Source organism: Salmo salar, chromosome ssa17 (genome assembly GCF_905237065.1).
Source record: "Salmo salar chromosome ssa17, Ssal_v3.1, whole genome shotgun sequence".
NCBI classification, from domain to species: domain Eukaryota; kingdom Metazoa; phylum Chordata; class Actinopteri; order Salmoniformes; family Salmonidae; genus Salmo; species Salmo salar.
In genome coordinates, this window is record NC_059458.1 from 69,067,719 (window position 1) to 69,086,592 (window position 18,874).

Here is an 18,874-nt window from a genome sequence, read left to right on the forward strand (position 1 = left end):
AGATTTCACATCAGTATTTTAATCAATTTATGACAATCATTATTTTGTTGTGCTTATGTGGTAACAGACTAACAACTTAATCAAGCTCTTATTTACATATCCATTCTGTTTTGATTAACAACATAATCACAACAACAACAAAAAAAACATTCATTCTATACATTGAAATGATTGATCCACTTTTTAAATTGACAAAATATACCATTAGTTCTACAGTAGAACACATGTCTATTGCTCATAACAGTCAGGAGGTCCAAATAACAACACATAAAAAGGGTTGGAATGAAGACTAGAGCTAAATCCACTATGATCCAGCTCAACCAGGCTCTTTGCTTTTAACAAAACAGGTACTGAAAGAAGGGCCGTCCTAATTTGAGACATTGATTAACAAATGTACACAAAGTTAGGATTTGGCTCCGAGAGCACAGAGAAAGAGTTAGATTGAAGAGTTCCTTCACTTGTTATCAGGAGTCTCCAGCCATTCCAAATGCTCTCTCTCTGTTCTGTCAGAGTGTCTTTACTTGCAGCAGGCTTTCTTCTTGATGGGCAGGGCCTCCAGTAAGACAAACGTGTCTCTCACCTGATCCTCCTGCTCTTTCAGCACTCTGGACACACAGACAGATGCATTGACATCTCACACACTGTCCCCAAATGGACTCCTAACCTCTGGAGATTTGAGTTCATCTGAAAGGATTAACATCCATACAAAATTCCTATTCTAATTGATCAGAGGGGGAGGTGGGAACATTAACATAGCTTATACCTGTCCAATTCATTCAGATCTGGATACCTAGGGGCTGTCCCTCTCCCTCCCTTACCTGGCCAGGTGGATCATGGCCTCTGTCACGTTGTAGCCGGTGTAAGCACTGACCTCATAGAATATCACACGGGTGTCCTACAGGGGAGAAGAGACTCAGGTCACTGGTTGTCACTTAGCTACGGTTGTAGGATGATCATTTGAGCCAGGTTGGAAAATAATCCTGCAGAAACAGGAAATGTTCATTATAATTAATGGACATTCATTTTATTTATTAGGGGTGCCAGCTACTGGCCCTCCAACACCACCTCCATTAGCATGTGGTCTCCCATCCAGGGACTGACCAGGACCAACCCTGCTTAGCTAGAGGCAAGCTAGCAGTAGGATGCACAATGGTATGCTGCTGGCAAGGCAAACATTTTTACGTGGAAATTACAAACTTTAGAAGCTTTTTCATACCTTGAATATGCTACAAGTTTACATTTCCCGCTGTGCAAGAAAATTCCTGCAACCGGATGGTCAAATTAAGATATGGCATCTGTAGAGGACCTACAGATGGCAATAGTGACAGCTATGCCAGGTCTCGTCCATATTTATAGACAGTGAACAGATTTCCCCCACTCTGTGTTGGTCGTTCAGTTCTTGAGATTATTGTCATCGTATGCTATAGGATGATACTTATGAGTCCCTAAACGGAGAACTCACATGGGCCAGAGTCTCTGCATCTTTAAGTGGTACCTCCCTCTCGGACGTCGCGTCCATCTTGTTGCCCAGGAGCAGGATGGGAATGCCCACTCCCGCAGCTTCCTGGGAAAACAGAGGTCAATGAAAGGTCAGGCGTCTGCTTAAAACGTTCAGATAGACATAAACTGTTTAGAACAGACACAATTATTTGTTATGTCCTGTCTGGCCAAAGGCCAAATGTGAGCTGACCTGGACGTTGATGAGCCAGGGTCGCACGGCCTTGAAGCTGTCCAGGAACGTGACATCGTACATGACCACCACGCCGTCTGCCTTACGGAAGAACTGCTTGGTGATGCTGCGGTACCTGTAGCCAACACAGAGAAAAGTCACAACTGGACAAAATGGAACCCTGTTTATTTTGCCAAAGTGCCAAATGCCAACCTGAGAACATTGCTTTGTTGTCATTTAAGTCATTCTCAGACTAGCATCCAGGCAAAAATAACACATTGTTTTCTTAGCTATTGGTACCTATTGGTGAGGTTTTGGCAATAGTATTTTCACTGGTCCGTGGCCACTCACCTCTCCTGCCCGGCCGTGTCCCACAGCTGCATGGCTACCTGGGTGTTGTCCAACATTAGAGTCTTCACACTGTAGTCAATACCTGTCAGGAATAGCCCTCAGACTGGTTATTAGGGTAAGAGGAATACACATCAATATTACACTGTAGCATTACATAATTTCATTAATGAACACCAGAGGGGGTAGTTGAGCTATTCATCAAGCTTGATGCTTTGGTAATTGTCTTTCACAGTCAAAGCGGGGAAATCAAACAAGCCATCCTATAAGGGGGGAACCGTGGGGATTCAGAGGAGAATTAAATTGATTCGATGTGACATAATCTGCGGTGGTACAATGCGTACCGGAGGTTCATATACAGGAAGTGTGACTTTACAAGCCCTTTCATGTGATGCTGCTTTGCCCTTCAATGTTCTGATAGTAACTCACATGTACATAAGAATGTACACACACACACACAAACGACCACTGCCACTGTATTAACACACAAAAGGTCCGTGACACCCGTGGGACACAGTAAGGTGTTGTCGGATCTCACCTACAGTAGCAGGGCTGGAGGGGTGGAAGCGGCCGTCACAGAAGGTGCGCAGCAGGGAAGTCTTGCCCACGCTGGAGTTTCCCACCAGAACCACCTTAAACAGGCGGTCCGGGGCAGGCACGGCCCTCTCCTTCACCCTCTGGAGGGATAGGCAGAGAAAGAGGTCAACAGAATGATATTTTCAATTGATTGCATATTGAAGAGCTTCTTTGGAAATGTTGTTGATCACTCAGATGAAGGGTTTTAGTTCTGATACTTAACACAAGGACAATAGATTTGATCTTATTAGGTATTGTCCTACTACAGCAGGGTTGGGGTCAACTTCATTCTAACTCAGTCATTCCAAAGTGAATTAAAATACAATACATGAATAGAGATTTGCTCACATTTTGGGTCTCCTTGCCGACGGGCTGTCCTCGAGGTGACGAGGGGATATTTCTGATTCTGCTGAAACTACCTCTGTGTTTGAAGGGGGACACTGTCGTGACCGGGACGGGTAGAGGAACAGGGGCGAAGAGGATACTACTCTCCAGATCTTCCTTCTCTTGCTCCTCGTCGTCTTTCTCACTGAGCTGGTGCAGCAGGGGCTGGGGCCCTCCATGAAGCAGGTGGGGGAGGTGGTCCTCCTCGATGGAGATAACCCGACGGAGAGGCCACCCGTCTGGGGGACCGTCCAGGCCGTCGCCCCTAACCTCCGGCTTACTCTGGCACTCTGTATGCCTGTCCCTTTCGTTCTGGGTGGGGGCGAGGGTCTTCTCTGACTCGAAGTTGGAGAGCCTCTCCTTCACCCTCACACCCTGCGCCTCAACCACTTGGGTTGGAGACGAGGTGTTGGAGTCGTGGTAGCCGTTGGCCAGGCCGTAGTTTGTTTTCGGCGAACGTGGTGGACAAGCGGTGTCAACATCGTCCTCGCTAGATGAGGAGGGGGAGGAGACAAGAGATTTGAAGGTGTTCTACTGGCAGCGCATCAAGGAACTCATAGGAACCCCCATTGTGGGTGAGGAGTGAGGCTCTTTGGACACAAGAGGAAGAAACAGAGGATATCGGATCAAAAGAAAAACATTTCTGAGTCCCATTTTCACGTTAGTCTCTCGTTAGAGACCATTATCATTAAATGGTAACTCAAAATGGTTCTGGGTGCTGCCATTACTGTCAAGAGCAGAGCAGAAGTCACTACATTTAAAATATATTATTAGTATATTATATTGCAAATACACTCCTTATGCTGTAAAGTACCTTACATTAAATTGACTAATTGGGTGCCTTGGCCTCAAAAACACATTTTTTGATTGCACATCCTGTTTCTCCTCTTTAATCCAATGTTGATTTCAATCACGTTACTGACAGACATAAAATCAGTTTCCTTTCACACACGACAAGACTGGTTAATTATGTTCAGGGCACTTCTAAAGGAAATTACCTCACCTTTTAACCGGCTGCTGGCTGGTGTCCGCAAACAGATTGACCAATCCTGCTCTCTGCTTCTGTTTGAGGGAGTTCCTGGGGTTCTGTAGAGCAAAGAGAACGCAACAGAATATAATAAAAACATGTTTGTTGTTGTCAATGTCCATATAATGTGGAAATAAATGTGCCTTTGGCTTGAATATGTCTTATCATTCAATATCACCTCAAAGGTAACAGTCAAAACATCACGATTCGAGAACTCACCACAGCACAGTGTAGGTCTCGCTCATCTTTTAAATGTTTGTTCATCTCTCTGGATAGATATTGCAAGGAGGACAAAAAAACAATAAGTTGTCAAATTAAATGTATAACATGCATACTGTGTGTGTGTGTGTAACTTACCTGAGAAGGTCTAGTTGTTTCATTAGGCTCTGTTTCTCTCTCTGTAGTCCCTCAGTGACTCGGTACATTTCCCTGAGCAGAGAGAGACAATCACCAAAGCTCACTGAACCACACCTGGACAGTAATCTAGTGAATGTTAGCTGTGCTAGGAGTGACATGCCATAGCCACTGATGGAACGTTTGTGGAAGTGTGATGCCTAGGTGAGTGAGTGTGTTTGGTCATTACATCTAGTGGTAATATTAACCCACATCTCTCTCTCCTGGTGCAGGCGGGAAGCCTGGTCCTGCAGCATGGTCAGTTGTTCCTGGGCCAAGGACAGTTCCTGACAGGTGCTCTCCAGCTCTCTGCTCAGTTCCTCATTGGTCATTTTCAGCTTGACATTCTCCACCCGGCTCTCCTGTTGCTCACTGCTCAGGTCGCGACACTGGAGATCCAACTGGGGGGGTCAAAGGGCAACATTGTTAGGGAGACATGTATTCTATTATAATCACAGCTTCTTTTTGTCTTTTATTTTGCTTTATCTGCACTGAAAACACAAAGACTGAAGTCAAAAAGGGGGATAAGCCCTGCAGGAGACCAGAGGTGGCCAACCTTCCCCCTGGAGAGTTACAGGAGGACGAGGCATGGGGGGGTATAATTTGTGGAACGTTCCAACAGGAATCTGTTCCAAAAACTTCTTAAAGTACAAGGTTGCCAACAAACAACGCATACAAAGTAACATGATCGATTCACCTAGCTAACGAAAAGGCATCAACTCACCATGTAGTTTATTCTTAATGTTTGTCGATAGGCTACGAGAGTGAGGACAGACATTTTTGGAATAAACATGGTGAGTGAAAAACTGAATTAAATAGCCCACTCCTTACCCGGTATCTTATTCTGCTGCTATACAACTTTGTATGCGTTGTTTGTTGGCAACCTTGTTATTTACAACATTTTTGGAACAGATTCCTGTTGGAACGTTCCACAAATTATACCCACCCAGGAGGCACCTCAGTCACTCACCCTCCTCTGTTTCTGGAAGAGCTGCTCCAGCTCTCTCTCCTTACTGGACAGCTGGTGCTCCAGGTCGTGACTACGAGACTGGAGACGCTCTGAGTCCTGAAGGAGACCAGAGGACAGACGGGGAGAGCACATTAGGATAGGAGAAATTACACAACAGAAATACAGTACAACACAACCTTGTTGAGTCCATTGATATCCTTGTTCAAGGGTATACAGTAGGTAGGGTTCCAGCAGGTGTCTAGAGTGTGGTGTTAAGAGACACAGTCCAGGTCTGGGAGAGGGTCACAAGTCATTTCAACTACCGTAAATTCCGGACTATAAGCCGCAACTTTTTTCCCACGCTTTGAACTTCGCGGCTTAAACAATGGATTCGCGGCTAATATATGGATTTTTCCCGCTTTCAAATTTGTGGGTCCTGACAGCGTGGAGCATTGTCAAAAAATCCACTATCATGAATGGGTTTTGAAAGGCTGGACTGCTGCGTGTTGAAGAGGGTTCAGCGGGGGATTTGCCTCCGGATGAAAGTGACGAGAGCGACAATGAAAACGATCCAATATCGGATGAAGCAATTCTGAGGCTATTCAACTCCGACACCGAAGGAGATGGTTTCAGTGCACAGGAGGAGGAAGATAGTGACCAATGACTTTCTTGGTAGGCTACTGTTTACTGCAACAACAAAAAAAATTGTTACAAACCGTGTTTCGTTAAAGCCTATTTATTTTTGTTACAAGCCGTGTTTCGTTAAAGCCTATTTATTTTTTGTTACAAGCCGTGTTTCGTTAAAGCCTATTTATTTTTGTTACAAGCCGTGTTTCGTTAAAGCCTGTGTAAAGTTCATTTGTTTCAATGTACCGGTAGGCACCTGAGGCTTATAGACATGTGCGGCTTATTTATGTTAAAAATAATATATATTTTTTAATTCAGTGGGTGCTCCTTATATTCAGGTGCGCTTAATAGTCCGGAAATTACGGTAACTAATCAACTATATGTACCTGGAGGAGCAGCCGGTCCTTCTCGCTTTTCATTTGTTGCTCCATTTCTTCATACAGACCGCGGATCTCACTGTCGTGTGTGGCAGCTTTCCTGCATGTATGGGGGAGAATGGATTTAATACATCTAGATTTAATAACAACTGAATAACTACTTAGCCAGATGCTGTTAACAAGTGGCAGGTTTGAGAGTGATTTTAGGTTATTCTGTTTATGTCATAGCCTCACAGGTGTGACTAATTACCAATGTTAATTCATCAAGCCTTCTCATTGGACCATTGACTAATTAACAGAACAGTTGGCGTGTATGTAAACCCTGTTTCTGTTCTAGGTGGTGGTCCTATGGGAGGTGATGCAGGCCAGAGGTATGGTGGTTCTTGGGAGTAATGGAGGGAAGAAAAATGGATGTCTGCCTCCTGTGATGTGTTTCTGGTATGTTGCCTGGTTTGTGACTGTGTTAGTGGGCCAGAGATGAGCCACGCTGAAAAGGTGAACTTGTGAAACCGTTCCTTAATTTATTAAATGTTTGAACATGTAATTTTTGTTGTCTGCTTCTACTTCACTCTGCCTGCTCAACCCAGAGCCAAAGAACTGGTCACATTACATTAGTCTACTGCATTGCTTTTCCATCTGTAGTTACACAGACCGGTACACGCATGTACCAGCATACTGTCTGTGTAGATGCAGATGGAAAAGCACTGCTCTTGGTTATTTTGCATTCCTTTAACATTCCGCCACCTTATTAAGCAACCAATTAGTAAGAGGACTCAAGTTGTCTTAAGTGGTACCATGAGAACAATGCATTAGTATTACCAAACACAACGGGGACCACAGCAATACAAATACCTAGCCAGCTAGTCATTGTCTATCATCAAAGGTAGTACAGTGTACATTGTTTCAGGGGAGAAAAATACATTCTCATCTCTGTCTACATGGCAGCCAATTCCTCAGGCTTGCAATCAATGTTCCCTTTTGAGAATATGATCTGAGTTTAGCGGTCTATTGAAAGGGATAATGGGGGCATTCTATATAGCATTATGGTAAACCCACATTGAGCTCTGTGTCTACAGGCAGAAACATAAACGCACAAAGGATAGCTTTTTCAAACAGAGATTTGCATCCTGTAGCACAAACTCAAAGTTCTGGGACACAAGTCCATGGAGAATAAGAGCACCTCCTCCCAGCTGCCCACTGCACTGAGGCTAGGAAAGTCTGTCACCACCGATAAATCCACGAGAATTTCAATAAGCATTTTTCCACAGCTGGCCATGCTTTCCACCTGGCTACCCCTACCCCGGTCAACTGCCCTGCACCCCCCACAGCAACTCGCCCAAGCCTCCCCCACTTCTCCTTCACCCAAATCCAGATAGCTGATGTTCTGAAAGAGTGCAAAATCTGGACCCCTACAAATCAGCTTGGCTAGACAATCTGGGTCGAGACCACGCCCTGTGCAACTGGGTCCTGGACTTTCTGACGGGCCGCCCCCAGGTGGTGAGGGTAGGAAATATCTCCACCCCGCTGATCCTCAACACTGGGGCCCCACAAGGGTGTGTTCTTAGCCCTCTCCTGTACTCCCTGTTCACCCACGACTGCGTGGCCATGCACGCCTCCAACTCAAGTTTGCAGATGACACTACAGTAGTGGGCTTGATTACCAACAACGACGAGATGGCCTACAGGGAGGAGGTGAGGGCCCTCGGAGTGTGGTGTCAGGAAAATAACCTCGCACTCAATGTCAACAAAACAAAGGAGATGATCGTGGACTTCAGGAAACAGCAGAGGGAGCAGCCCCCTATCCACATCGACGAGACAGTAGTGGAGAGGGTGGAAAGTTAAGTTCCTCGGCGTACACATCACGGACAAACTGAAATGGTCCACCCACACAGACAGCGTGGTGAAGAAGGCGCAGCAGTGCCTCTTCAACCTCAGGAGGCTGAAGAAATTCGGCCAAAAACACTCACAAACTTTTACAGATGCACAATCGAGAGCATCCTGTCGGGCTGTATCGCCGCCTGGTACGGCAACTGCTCCGCCCATAACCGTAAGGCTCTCCAGAGGGTAGTGAGGTCTGCACAGCGCATCACCGGGGGCAAACTACCTGCCCTCCAGGACACCTACACCACCCGATATCACAGGAAGGCCAAAAAGATCATCGACAACAACCACCCGAGCCACTGCCTGTTCACCCCGCTATCATCCAGGAGGCGAGGTCAGTACAGCTGCATCAAAGCTGGGACCAAGAGACTGAAAAACAGCTTCTATCTCAAGGCCATCAGACTGTTAAACAGCCATCACTAACATTGAGTGGCTGCTGCCAACATACTGACTCAACTCTAGCCACTTTAATAATGGAAAAATTGTTGTAATAAATGTATCACTAGCCACTTTAAACAATGCCACTTTATATAATGTTTACATACCCTACATTACTCATCTCATATGTATATACTGTACTCTATACCATCTACTGCATCTTGCCTATGCCGTTTGGCCATCGCTCATCCATATATTTATATGTACATATTCTTATTCATTCCTTTACACTTGTGTGTGTATAAGGTAGTTGTGAAATTGTTAGGTTAGATTACTTGTTAGATATTACTGCATGGTCGGAACTAGAAGCACAAGCATTTTGCTACACTCGCATTAACTTCTGCTAACCATGTGTATGTGACAAATAAAATTGACCCTCTCTTTCTTAAATGATCTGCCGAAATTGTTGCCACCCCTATTACTTGCCTGTTCAACCTCTTTCGTATCGTCTGAGATCCCCAAAGATTGGAAAGCTGCCGCGGTCATCCCCTCTTCAAAGGGGGAGACACTCTAGACCCAAACTGCTACAGACCTATATCCTACCCTGCCTTTCTAAGGTCTTCGAAAGCCAAGTTAACAAACAGATCACCGACCATTTCGAATCCCACCGTACCTTCTCCGCTATGCAATCTGGCTTCCGAGCTGGTCTTGGGTGTGCCTCAGCCACGCTCAAGGTCCTAAACAATATAACTGCCATCGATAAGAGACAATACTGTGCAGCTGTATTCATCGACCTGGCCAAAGCTTTCGACTCTGTCAATCACCACATTCTTATCGGCTGACTCAACAGCCTTGGTTTCTCAAATGAATGCCTCGCCTGGTTCACCAACTACTTCCCTGATAGAGTTCAGTGTGTCAAATCAAAGGTCCTGTTATCCGGACCTCTGGCAGTCTCTATGGGGGTGCCACAGGGTTTAATTCTCGGGCTGACTCTCTTCTCTGTATACGTCAATGATGTCGCTATTGCTGCTGGTGATTCTCTGATCCACCTCTACGCAGATGACACCATTCTGTATACTTCTGGCCCTTCTTTGGACACTGTGCTAACTAACCTCCAGACGAGCTTCAATGCCATACAACTCTCCTTCCGTGGCCTCCAACTGCTCTTAAATGCAAGTAAAACCAAATGCATGCTCTTCAACTGATCGCTGCCCACACCTGCCCGCCCGTCCAGCATCACTACTCTGGACGGTTCTGACCTAGAATATGTGGACAACTACAGTCTAACCAGACACCTAGGTATTTGTAAACTCTCCTTCCAGACCCACATTAAGCATCTCCAATCCAAAATGAAATCTAGAATCGGCTTCCTATTTCGCAACAAAGCATCCTTCACTCATGCTTCCAAACATACCCTCGTAAAACTGACTATCCTACCGATCCTCGACTTTGGCGATGTCATTTACAAAATAGCCTCCAACACTCTACTCAACAAAATTGATGCAGTCTATCACAGTGCCATCCACTTTATCACCAAAGCCCCATATACTACCCACCACTGCGACCTGTATGCTCTCGTTGGCTGGCCCTCGCTTCATACTCGTCGCCAAACCCACTGGCTCCAGGTCATCTACAAGTCTTTGCTAGGTAAAGCCCCGCCTTATCTCAGTTCACTGGTCACCATAGCAGCACCCACCAGTAGCACACGCTCCAGCAGGTATATCTCACTGGTCACCCCCAAAGTCAATTCCTCCTTTGGCCACCTTTCCTTCCAGTTCTCTGCTGCCAATGACTGGAACGAACTGCAAAAATCGCTGAAGCTGGAGACTCTTATCTCCCTCACTAATTTCAAGCACCAGCTGTCAGAGCAGCTCATAGATCATTGCACCTGTACATAGCCCATCTGTAAATAGCCCATCCAACTACCTCAACCCATACTCTATTTATCTTGCTCCTTTGCACCTCAGTAACTCTACTTGCACATTCATCTTCTGCACATCTATCACTCCAGTGTTTAATTGCTATATCGTAATTACCTCGCCACTATGGCCTATTTTATTGCCTTACCTCCCTTATCTTACCTCATTTGCACACACTGTATATATACTTTTTTTCTACTGTATTATTGACTGTCTGTTTGTTTATTCCATGTGTAACTCCGTGTTATTGTATGTGTTGAACTGCTTTGCTTTATCTTGGCCAGGTTGCAGTTGTAAATGAGAACTTGTTCTCAACTAGCCTACCTGGTCAAATAAAGGTGAAATAAAAAAAATATTTAGAAAAGACATGTTACCGACAGGTTCAACAAGTAATATGTAACTTATGTCTGGAGTAGTTGACTTGCTAGAACCTCGCTGCTTTCATTCACTGAAGGCCTGTATCAATCTTTTGGAACTATTAACTACTCAGTGCTTTCAACTTTCATGTAAAATGACTACTTTCAATGGGATAGAATCCTGAATCAAATGTTATTTGTTCTACAATCTGGTACGCAAACAGACCTCTATAGCAAAATAGACCATAGATCTGTCACATGGGTTGGAACTGAACAAGCTATTGTCAGTTCTATGAATCAATGACTGCTGTTTGAACCAAATAATTACACTCTGATGAGCTGCAATCGAGAAACCGAAGAAATATTGGATGTGCATTTACAAAGCTGCAAGCTGTTTGTATTGTGGTTTAAATGGTTGTGGTTGCAGTACACTAAACAGTCACAGTGAAGATATCACACATAATGATCACATAATCATGCCTAAATTCCAAAGAGCCTGTTTCTCAGACACAGATCAAGCCTTGTCCTGGACTAAAAAGCACTTTCAAAAGAGATTCTCCCTTGGCAATGCTTTGTAGTCTGGGACTAGGCTTAATCTGTGTCCGGTAAACTGGCCCAGGGAGTAGCAGAGACAACAAAGAGAGGAGGTATTTGTGGTCTCCAACCTCTGGAGGGCCCTCTCCATCTCCCTCTTCTCCTCTTTGGCCTCTTTGATCTGGAAGGTGACTCTGGCCAGGAACTCCTCAAAGTTCGACAGGAGGTGAGGCTCGTCCCTCCTCAGCTGGGCCCACAAGCTGCGCACCTCGCCTGGACTGGAGGAGGGAGGGAGAGAAACAGACAGACAGAGACAGAGAGTATGAGTTCTGATAAAACTACAGGGGCCGGTCACTTTCAACTTACTGGTTGACCTCCACTATATCAGAAACCATTGGAATCACTGTAAAGACACAGGGTTCCAAAAGCGTAGAGAGGTGGCGCCCAAACAGTTGTGTACACCATGAACCAGCTAAAGCCATGACGGGCAAGTTGAAAGTGCAACACCACACTTTCCAAGATGAGTGTCACGACTTCCGCCGAAGTCGGTCCCTCTCCTTGTTCGGGCGGCGTTCGGCGGTCGATGTCACCGGACTTTTAGCCATCGCCGATCCACTTTTCATTTTCCATTTGTTTTGTCTTTGTTTTCTACACACCTGGTTTCTATTCCCCAATTACATGTTCATTATGTAACCCTCTGTTTCCCACATGTTAGTGTGCGTGTTTATTGATTGTTCATGGCGGTACTTGTCGGCTTGTTATGTTTGCCGGGTTATGTATTTTACGCCCGTTATTTTCGAGTAACCGGTATTTCTCCGCACTTTGAGTATTGTCTGTATACTGGTGCTGTCGTGGAATTAAATACCTTGTACACTCATTTGGGGAATACATACAAGGTGCAATATTGCAATGTTGAATATGTAATATTATATAGTAATATAGTATGTAATAATGTGAGGTGTGGTTAACTCCACTGACTCCTGGAACACGTTGCTGGCCCCTAGGCTCTCCAGCAGCGTACAGAAGTGACTCTCCTCCTCCTCATCCTCCCACCCTCCAGTCAACCTCTCATCCCATTGGCTCTGGTATAGGGCTTCTGAGGGCTTCCTCGAAGTGGGGAGGATGGGTGCTGCGTCTTCGGCTACAGAGATCCTCCGGCCGTGCAGGAACTGACCTGGGGACAGAGCAGGAAGCATAAGCACCACCAGCAAGATGTCGTAAAATCAGTTTTAATTACAAATCAGGGGGTGTTTCAATTTTGAAAGTGCCCTGCACTCACAATTATCAAGTTCCCAATGGTTGTGAAAAGAGAACTCAAGTTTTTAAGTTTGTAAGTGCATTTTATACAGAGTACAACCTATCCTTACCTGGGTGAGCATCTACTCCCTGCCAGCTAGGAGATAAATTCATCTATACTTTATCTTTGTCACATTTGAATGTGGTCCCTCACTACATTGATCTCAAAACATAAGTTATTGAACCAAGAGTAAACCATGAGATATACAGCAGATTCTCCCTTGGGGATTAATAAAGTCATATTTAATTAAATTGAAATTGAATGTAGGGAGATATAGAGAACTCACTGAATCCTGATGAGAACACTTCGAGGGTGAGATAGCCATTCTGGTCAGTATCCAGGGAGTTAAAGACATTCTCCAGTTCTTCAGCAGTGAGGGGTAGTTCTCTGTGAAGCCTCTGTGGAACACACACATGCACACACACACATGCACACACACACACACACACAAGAAATAGATTGTTTCTTCTGCTAAGACACGTAACACAACACAAGCCCAACATTCCTCTCCTGCTTCAATCCAAAGAGAAAGATATTCAACTCAGTAGCATTGGATGTGCATCTACTACAGCTGTATTATCTGTCACCCTGACCTTGTCCTGCCTCTCTGAATAGAAAAGTGTCAAGGAAAACACGCAAAAGAAAGCCATTGAATGGAAACTGGGAGTGATTAACTGAGTTTACAACATTATTGTGGATTTCATATTGTCAGTGCCAGTGGTGTGGTCAACGCTAGACCTGATTACAAAAAAGGGACGGGAGAATATTGGCACGGAAGGTATGATTTTATTCATTAATAGGCAATTACATGTTAGATAACGCACACGTGAACATTACCATTTTCCAGGTGATTCTTCTGTTAGCCTTTTTAAGCATTTTCTATAAACTATATAAATGTACAAAACACTATCCCCTGTAAACCCAGACAACAGCAAAAGCCGTCTCTTGTTCATTTCAAAACAGTGCTTGAGTGAAATACAAAAACTGTGTGTGTATGTGTGTGCATGCACATGTTTCTGATGGAAATCCATCCAGTGTTCCTGGACACAGTGATCAAAGGTGCCGTGCTATTGAGTGGCTGCTTCAGTGAGCAGGTGGAGAGGTTCTCGATATGAAAACCTCTGAATGGTCAATGAGGTAGAGAGCCATAGCACAAAGCACCTCCTGCATGTCACACTGTCCTCTGGTTATCTCATGGTTGTGAGAGACAGCATCATCTGTGTGTATGTGTGTATGTGTGTACCTTAACCCATGAAATGAACTTGTTTCAACTCGTTTTAGTTGTATCCGTTCAGAACTAATCAGTGACTTCCAACTGGGCACAGACGTCAGTTCAACGTCTAGTTTTGATTTACATTTGTCAACTAATGTGAATTCAATGTGAATCCAACAAAAAATGTCACTATGTCATTGAATTAAGGTTAAAGGTTAGGTGAAAAAAAATACAAAATTCCCTTCGTTGATGACTTTTTTCAAATCCAATTATTTTCCCACAGTGATTCAATGTCATCACATGTAATTTTTGGGTTGAAATGACGTGGAAACAACATTGATTCAAAGAGATTTTGCCCAGTGGGTTTTGACATAATTCCCATAATTGTCCCTCTGTCAAAACGATTATCTAAGCATGGCTGCATCAATGGGATAGACATCTATGTTCATAACATCTAAGATTCTAACAAGTGTTAAACTGAGGCAAAACAAGCCCCCCCCCCCATCAGCCCCTCCTCTAACCCTCATATCGGTGCGTGTGATGAAGCCTTTGCCCTCCACATCGCAGGTCTGGAAGAATTCCTTGGTCTTATCCAGCATGGTGATGCTTCCCCAGTCAGAACCCCTCCTGTCTGAACACTTCCTCATGGGGACAGTTCCTCCTCTGCCATTGGCCTCAGACTCCTCCATGTCACTAGATATACTTCTGCAGAGTATTCTGGTGGCTCTGAACAAGGTAGAATCAGACATGGCTGTCTCACTCCTCGGCCTGGCCGGTTGGGGTCATGGTGAGCGATGAGACTAGGCACCACAAGTCAGTAGTGATGAGGCCACAGAGACTGTCTAAGAGTTTTCATATCTCAGTAAATGGTCTGTCTAGGAGTTTTCATATCTCAGTAAATGGTCTGTCTTGTTCCCAGGTTCCTGGGAAGAATAAAAAGCAAAGACATTAGAATATAACCTTAAATCTGTTTGAAAAGTGGGTACATGAAGACCATGATTACAGAGAGCATCACGATGTAATGTCTTCTTTTTAGATTTATAAGCTCTCATAAGTCATTGTTTGGCTGCATTTAGACAGGCAGCCCAATTCGGATCTTTCTTCCACTAATAATTTTTTCGACCAATCACAGCAGATCTTTTCCATAGCTGATCTGAATGGTCAAAATACCAATTAGTGAAAAAATATCAGAATCGGTCTGCCTGTCTAAAAGCAGCTTTTGAGCTGTGTGTCATGTTGGTAGTGTGTTGTAGGCTAGTAATGCATGAAAGCAGAACTCTTTCTGTGATGTAAGTCTCTTATCTATGTGAAAAATAACAGGAAAGGGGTTAGTGTTACTATTGAGTAACAACTATGGTGAGAAAAGTTTGGTCTTGAACCATGTGTCAGCAGCCGGATAGTCCTTGGCGTATAAATTCCCTTTTTCATAAGCTTAGACTTTCAACCTAGCTAACATGCTGGGAAGTACAAACATAATGGCTTATCTTAATACCGAAGCATACAATCCTCACGACTATGTTAATTCCTGCATACCATAGACTACAGTCTAGACATTGTGAATAAAAAAACACTCAATGAAATTCTCTTCAGGTTTGGGAACACTGAATATTAGCAGTCGGTAGACTTACTGTATCTTCTAAACACAAAAGTATTACAGCCTATGCTCTAGACAGTAACATCCTTGTGCTGCTATCAGTCTATTGCTAATCTGCACCCTGAGCTGCTCAGTTTTTCACTACATTGTAAAGCAGGGCTACAGTTAACCACAACAAATTGAGGGGGAGGAAGTGGTTATAGCTGATAGGGCTTCTGTGGAAATGGCTAACGTTAGGTGTGGGTGACAGCATCATGGGCTTCAAAACTCATGAGTAGGTCTGTACAGTAGCAGTTTTAGTTAAGGTAGAAAAAGAACATGACATGCTCTGTAGGTGTTGACTAATGTGGGTAACACTATTCACAAATGAATACATACCATATGAAACGTAACATATCATACGAAATGGAGTGTCTCTGATTTACATACAGAATAATACGAAATGCTCTGAGACCGGGTTGGTAGCCTATAGCCTATCATATTACAAAAATATTTATTCCACTTTGGGACCAGGATATCCATCTGCCTTTTACTCACCTAGCCAGACCAAGAAAGGATGTAGCATCCCATTTAGAAGGAAATGTCAGTTTGGTTAATTCTCATTAGGAGCATATGCAACTTAAATGGCAACAGTATCATTTTTATTTTATTTAACTTTTATTTAATTATGCATTAATTATGTATAAAACTTTCATAATCTAAAAAAGAAAGCAATATAATTTGTGCAAGATGCTTGTTGCACTTTCTGACAAAATCGAAACTAGAATGTGTGCTTGTCATGTATACAATTTAAAACCGATGGGTGTGAAAATATGTATAATTTCTTACGTCTATATGATCCATAAAAATCTTCACATAGGCAAGTTCATGCATTCTGTATGTATTGAGTAAAATAAGCAATCAAATTAATTATCGGATAAGCAAAAGAAAAACGCTAATAACTTACCTTTTTATATCCAAAAGATATAAAAAGAGATCTCACTAATAATCCCCATTTAGGGTATACAGAGCTCCCGTTAAATATCAACATGCAACAGATAATGAGTACTATTAGAATGCCAGCGACACAGTGGAAGGGCAGCATGGACATCAAAAGACTTTCGCACTACACATAATCTGTAACTATGACAACGCCTGGGCAAGGAAGTACACCGTGCCGTCCAAAGGGAGTGTCCAGGACATGGTCTCTTTTTTGTCCCGCTACAAATAAAACACTACATTTGTAACTCTCAATTCTGCAGTCTACTTGGATCAACACTAGCTTTAGTTCTTGGTGCACTCATATATAGAACAATACACCAGACTTCGGTTACAACCTTTTATTAACATTTAATAGAAATGGTTGCTATTTGAAAGGAATGTTTAAATATTTTACAAGAACAGCTCATCTCAAATGCCACCTTGTGGTTCAAAATGTAAATAAACTGCTAAAAAGTCTGAAAATCTATTATGATACAATCTATTCACAATGGCAGTTCACAAAAGAAGAACAAGACTCATCTATGATATAAAACCATCACAGTAAGAGTTCCAACTGTTTATTTTCCCAGCCCGGTCCCTTGAATCTTCTGGAGCAGGTATTCCATCTGTAGGTTCAGGTTGGGCTGCCCCTTCTTCGTCTTTTTGCTCAGTATCTGAAATGTCTCCATTTTCTTCTGTTTGTACTTCTTGATAGCTTCTTCTTTCTGCTCCTTGTTCTTCAAAAACTCCTATATGGAGGAAAAAATACCACTCGTTGAGAACGGTCCAACGCTTTTGACCTACGATAGTACTTTTCTGAGGACTTTAAATTGAGAACGTGAAACACTATACCTCTTTCTTATTCTTCTGCTTTTCTTTAACACTTTCAAACTCCTCTTTTGTTTTCTGATAGGAAGTCTTCCTCAGCATTTTCTTTTTACTCCGGTTACTCATGGGTAGACTGGAAAACAACAACACATTAACATTTAGCATCACGCATTGTAACTCCTTCAAGTGGTTGGCCTTGACTGCAACGACATTTCGCAAAAAGCATTGCCACACTTCATTGACATAAATTACATTTTACACAGTACACTGCAAGTGGGTAATGCATTTCATTTTTTTTCACAAACTGCTTTACTCCAAACCATTTTAGCAAATTGTATTGTCACATACACATATTAAGCAGATGTTATTGCGGGTGTAGTGAAATGCTTGTGTTCCTAGCTCCAACAGGACGGTAGTATCTAACAATTCACAACAATACACAAATCTAAAAGCGAAATAATGGAACTAAGAAATATATCAATATTAAGACAAGCAATGTCAGTGGCGTTGACTAAAATACAGCAGAACAGAATACAGTATTTACATATGAAATGAGTAAAGCAGATTGTTAACATTATTTAAGTGACTACCTGTCATTCTTTGAGGCTGCTACTGCTGGAGTGGGCTGTGAGGCAGAGTCAGTCTTGTCAGAGGAGATGCCAGCATCAGCTGCAGGGTCTGTGGATGTAGCTGGGTCCATGGGAGCTGCTTCCTCCTCTACTGGACCACCACCACCACCAGCCATCCTAGCTTTGGTTCTGTTGATTCTGTTCGTCTTAACCTCATTCCTCAGTTTCTCGGCCTCAGCCTCGTAGAGATGCCTCAGATGTTCGGGGTACTGTTCTGTATATTGGGTTTTGAACTCTGTGTTCTTCCTCCTCTCCTTCCTTAGCAGTTTGTTGTATTCATGTTTCACTTTCTCCTTCCTTTTGAAGGCAAAGCCCTGACCTGAGGCAAGAGAGATATTTATGGCTCAAGCATTAATGTATATCTGCAAAAACACTGTTTGTTAACATACACATAAACATTTAGCCACCCATGTAGCCAAGTAAGTTTATTAGCTAATTGACCAATGGGGGGCTTCATAGATTAATCAGGACCTTTATAGATTCCCCACTTCTACAGTTGGAAGGTCTAGTTATCCTGGCACTCTAACATATTGAATGATTTCATTTGATACAATACACATTAACTGCAATTTTAAACACACTTTAGCTTAGCCTGGTTGCCGTCTCTGCTCAGCTAACTATTACATTCCAGTGGCAAGTTAGCTAGCTAAAGTGACTGGAACTCAGACTACGGCTAGCTAGCACTAACAAGCGAGTTTAGCTACCTTCTCCAATACTGCCGTCGAATACTTTGTGCTCAGAGACCCACTTCTTCTTGCCCCCTGGTCGATTGTAGGGTTGGTTTCTATTGGCACGTTTTCCGTCAAATGTGCCCTTGGTCTTCATTTTTTGCTCTGCTGGTGGTGCCATTTCACTCAATTTTAACCAAAAATCTTAAGTTTCAAGTGTTTGCTTCGCATGTGCTTTTCGTCGCATTGTTATGACGTATGTGGTGGT

At 43.4% G+C, this 18,874-nt stretch overlaps 2 protein-coding genes across 4 annotated transcripts; both read right to left on the minus strand.

The window, feature by feature from the left end:
• Positions 1-13: 13 nt before the first annotated feature.
• On the minus strand, positions 14-16,625 carry LOC106576555 (EF-hand calcium-binding domain-containing protein 4B-like). Of its 3 annotated transcripts, none has more exons than XR_006760168.1 (18): positions 16,468-16,625; positions 14,449-14,850; positions 13,001-13,112; positions 12,396-12,591; positions 11,549-11,695; positions 6,360-6,450; positions 5,368-5,463; positions 4,611-4,798; positions 4,362-4,433; positions 4,224-4,272; positions 3,981-4,063; positions 2,942-3,467; positions 2,556-2,694; positions 2,021-2,102; positions 1,691-1,805; positions 1,463-1,564; positions 764-895; positions 14-605 (listed from the first exon to the last, which is right to left on the minus strand). XR_006760168.1 is itself a non-coding variant. In XM_045700033.1 (18 exons), the coding sequence occupies exons 2-18, from the start codon at positions 14,674-14,676 to the stop codon at positions 518-520; spliced, it is 2,391 nt and encodes a 796-aa protein (XP_045555989.1). In that variant the 5' UTR covers positions 14,677-14,850; positions 16,468-16,625; the 3' UTR covers positions 14-517. The 3 variants fall into 3 exon arrangements, 2 of the variants coding, with proteins under 2 accessions (XP_045555989.1, XP_045555990.1); XM_045700033.1 differs by having other exon boundaries at positions 819-895; XM_045700034.1 differs by lacking the exon at positions 16,468-16,625 and adding an exon at positions 15,556-15,963 and having other exon boundaries at positions 819-895.
• Positions 16,626-16,825: 200 nt separating this feature from the next.
• On the minus strand, positions 16,826-18,873 carry LOC106576550 (thyroid transcription factor 1-associated protein 26 homolog). The gene is made up of 4 exons (XM_014153774.2): positions 18,643-18,873; positions 17,900-18,257; positions 17,334-17,442; positions 16,826-17,230 (listed from the first exon to the last, which is right to left on the minus strand). Exons 1-4 carry the CDS (start codon positions 18,785-18,787, stop codon positions 17,060-17,062), a joined length of 783 nt encoding a protein of 260 aa, XP_014009249.1. The 5' UTR covers positions 18,788-18,873; the 3' UTR covers positions 16,826-17,059.
• Between the last annotated feature and the right edge of the window lies 1 nt (position 18,874).

Excerpts from the sequence above, each read along its gene's own strand:
- LOC106576555 (XM_045700033.1), bottom strand. The coding sequence starts at position 14,676 with ATGTCTGATTCTACCTTGTTCAGAGCCACCAGAATACTCTGCAGAAGT. Across the intron at positions 4,064-4,223 it reads GAGACCTACACTGTGCTGTG|AACCCCAGGAACTCCCTCAA; the intron begins GTGAGTTCTCGA and ends TTTGCTCTACAG. Across the intron at positions 606-818 it reads GCCATGATCCACCTGGCCAG|AGTGCTGAAAGAGCAGGAGG; the intron begins GTAAGGGAGGGA and ends CTGTGTGTCCAG.
- LOC106576550 (XM_014153774.2), bottom strand. The coding sequence starts at position 18,787 with ATGGCACCACCAGCAGAGCAAAAAATGAAGACCAAGGGCACATTTGAC. Across the intron at positions 18,258-18,642 it reads CGACGGCAGTATTGGAGAAG|GTCAGGGCTTTGCCTTCAAA; the intron begins GTAGCTAAACTC and ends CTCTTGCCTCAG. Across the intron at positions 17,443-17,899 it reads GCAGCCTCAAAGAATGACAG|TCTACCCATGAGTAACCGGA; the intron begins GTAGTCACTTAA and ends GTTGTTTTCCAG.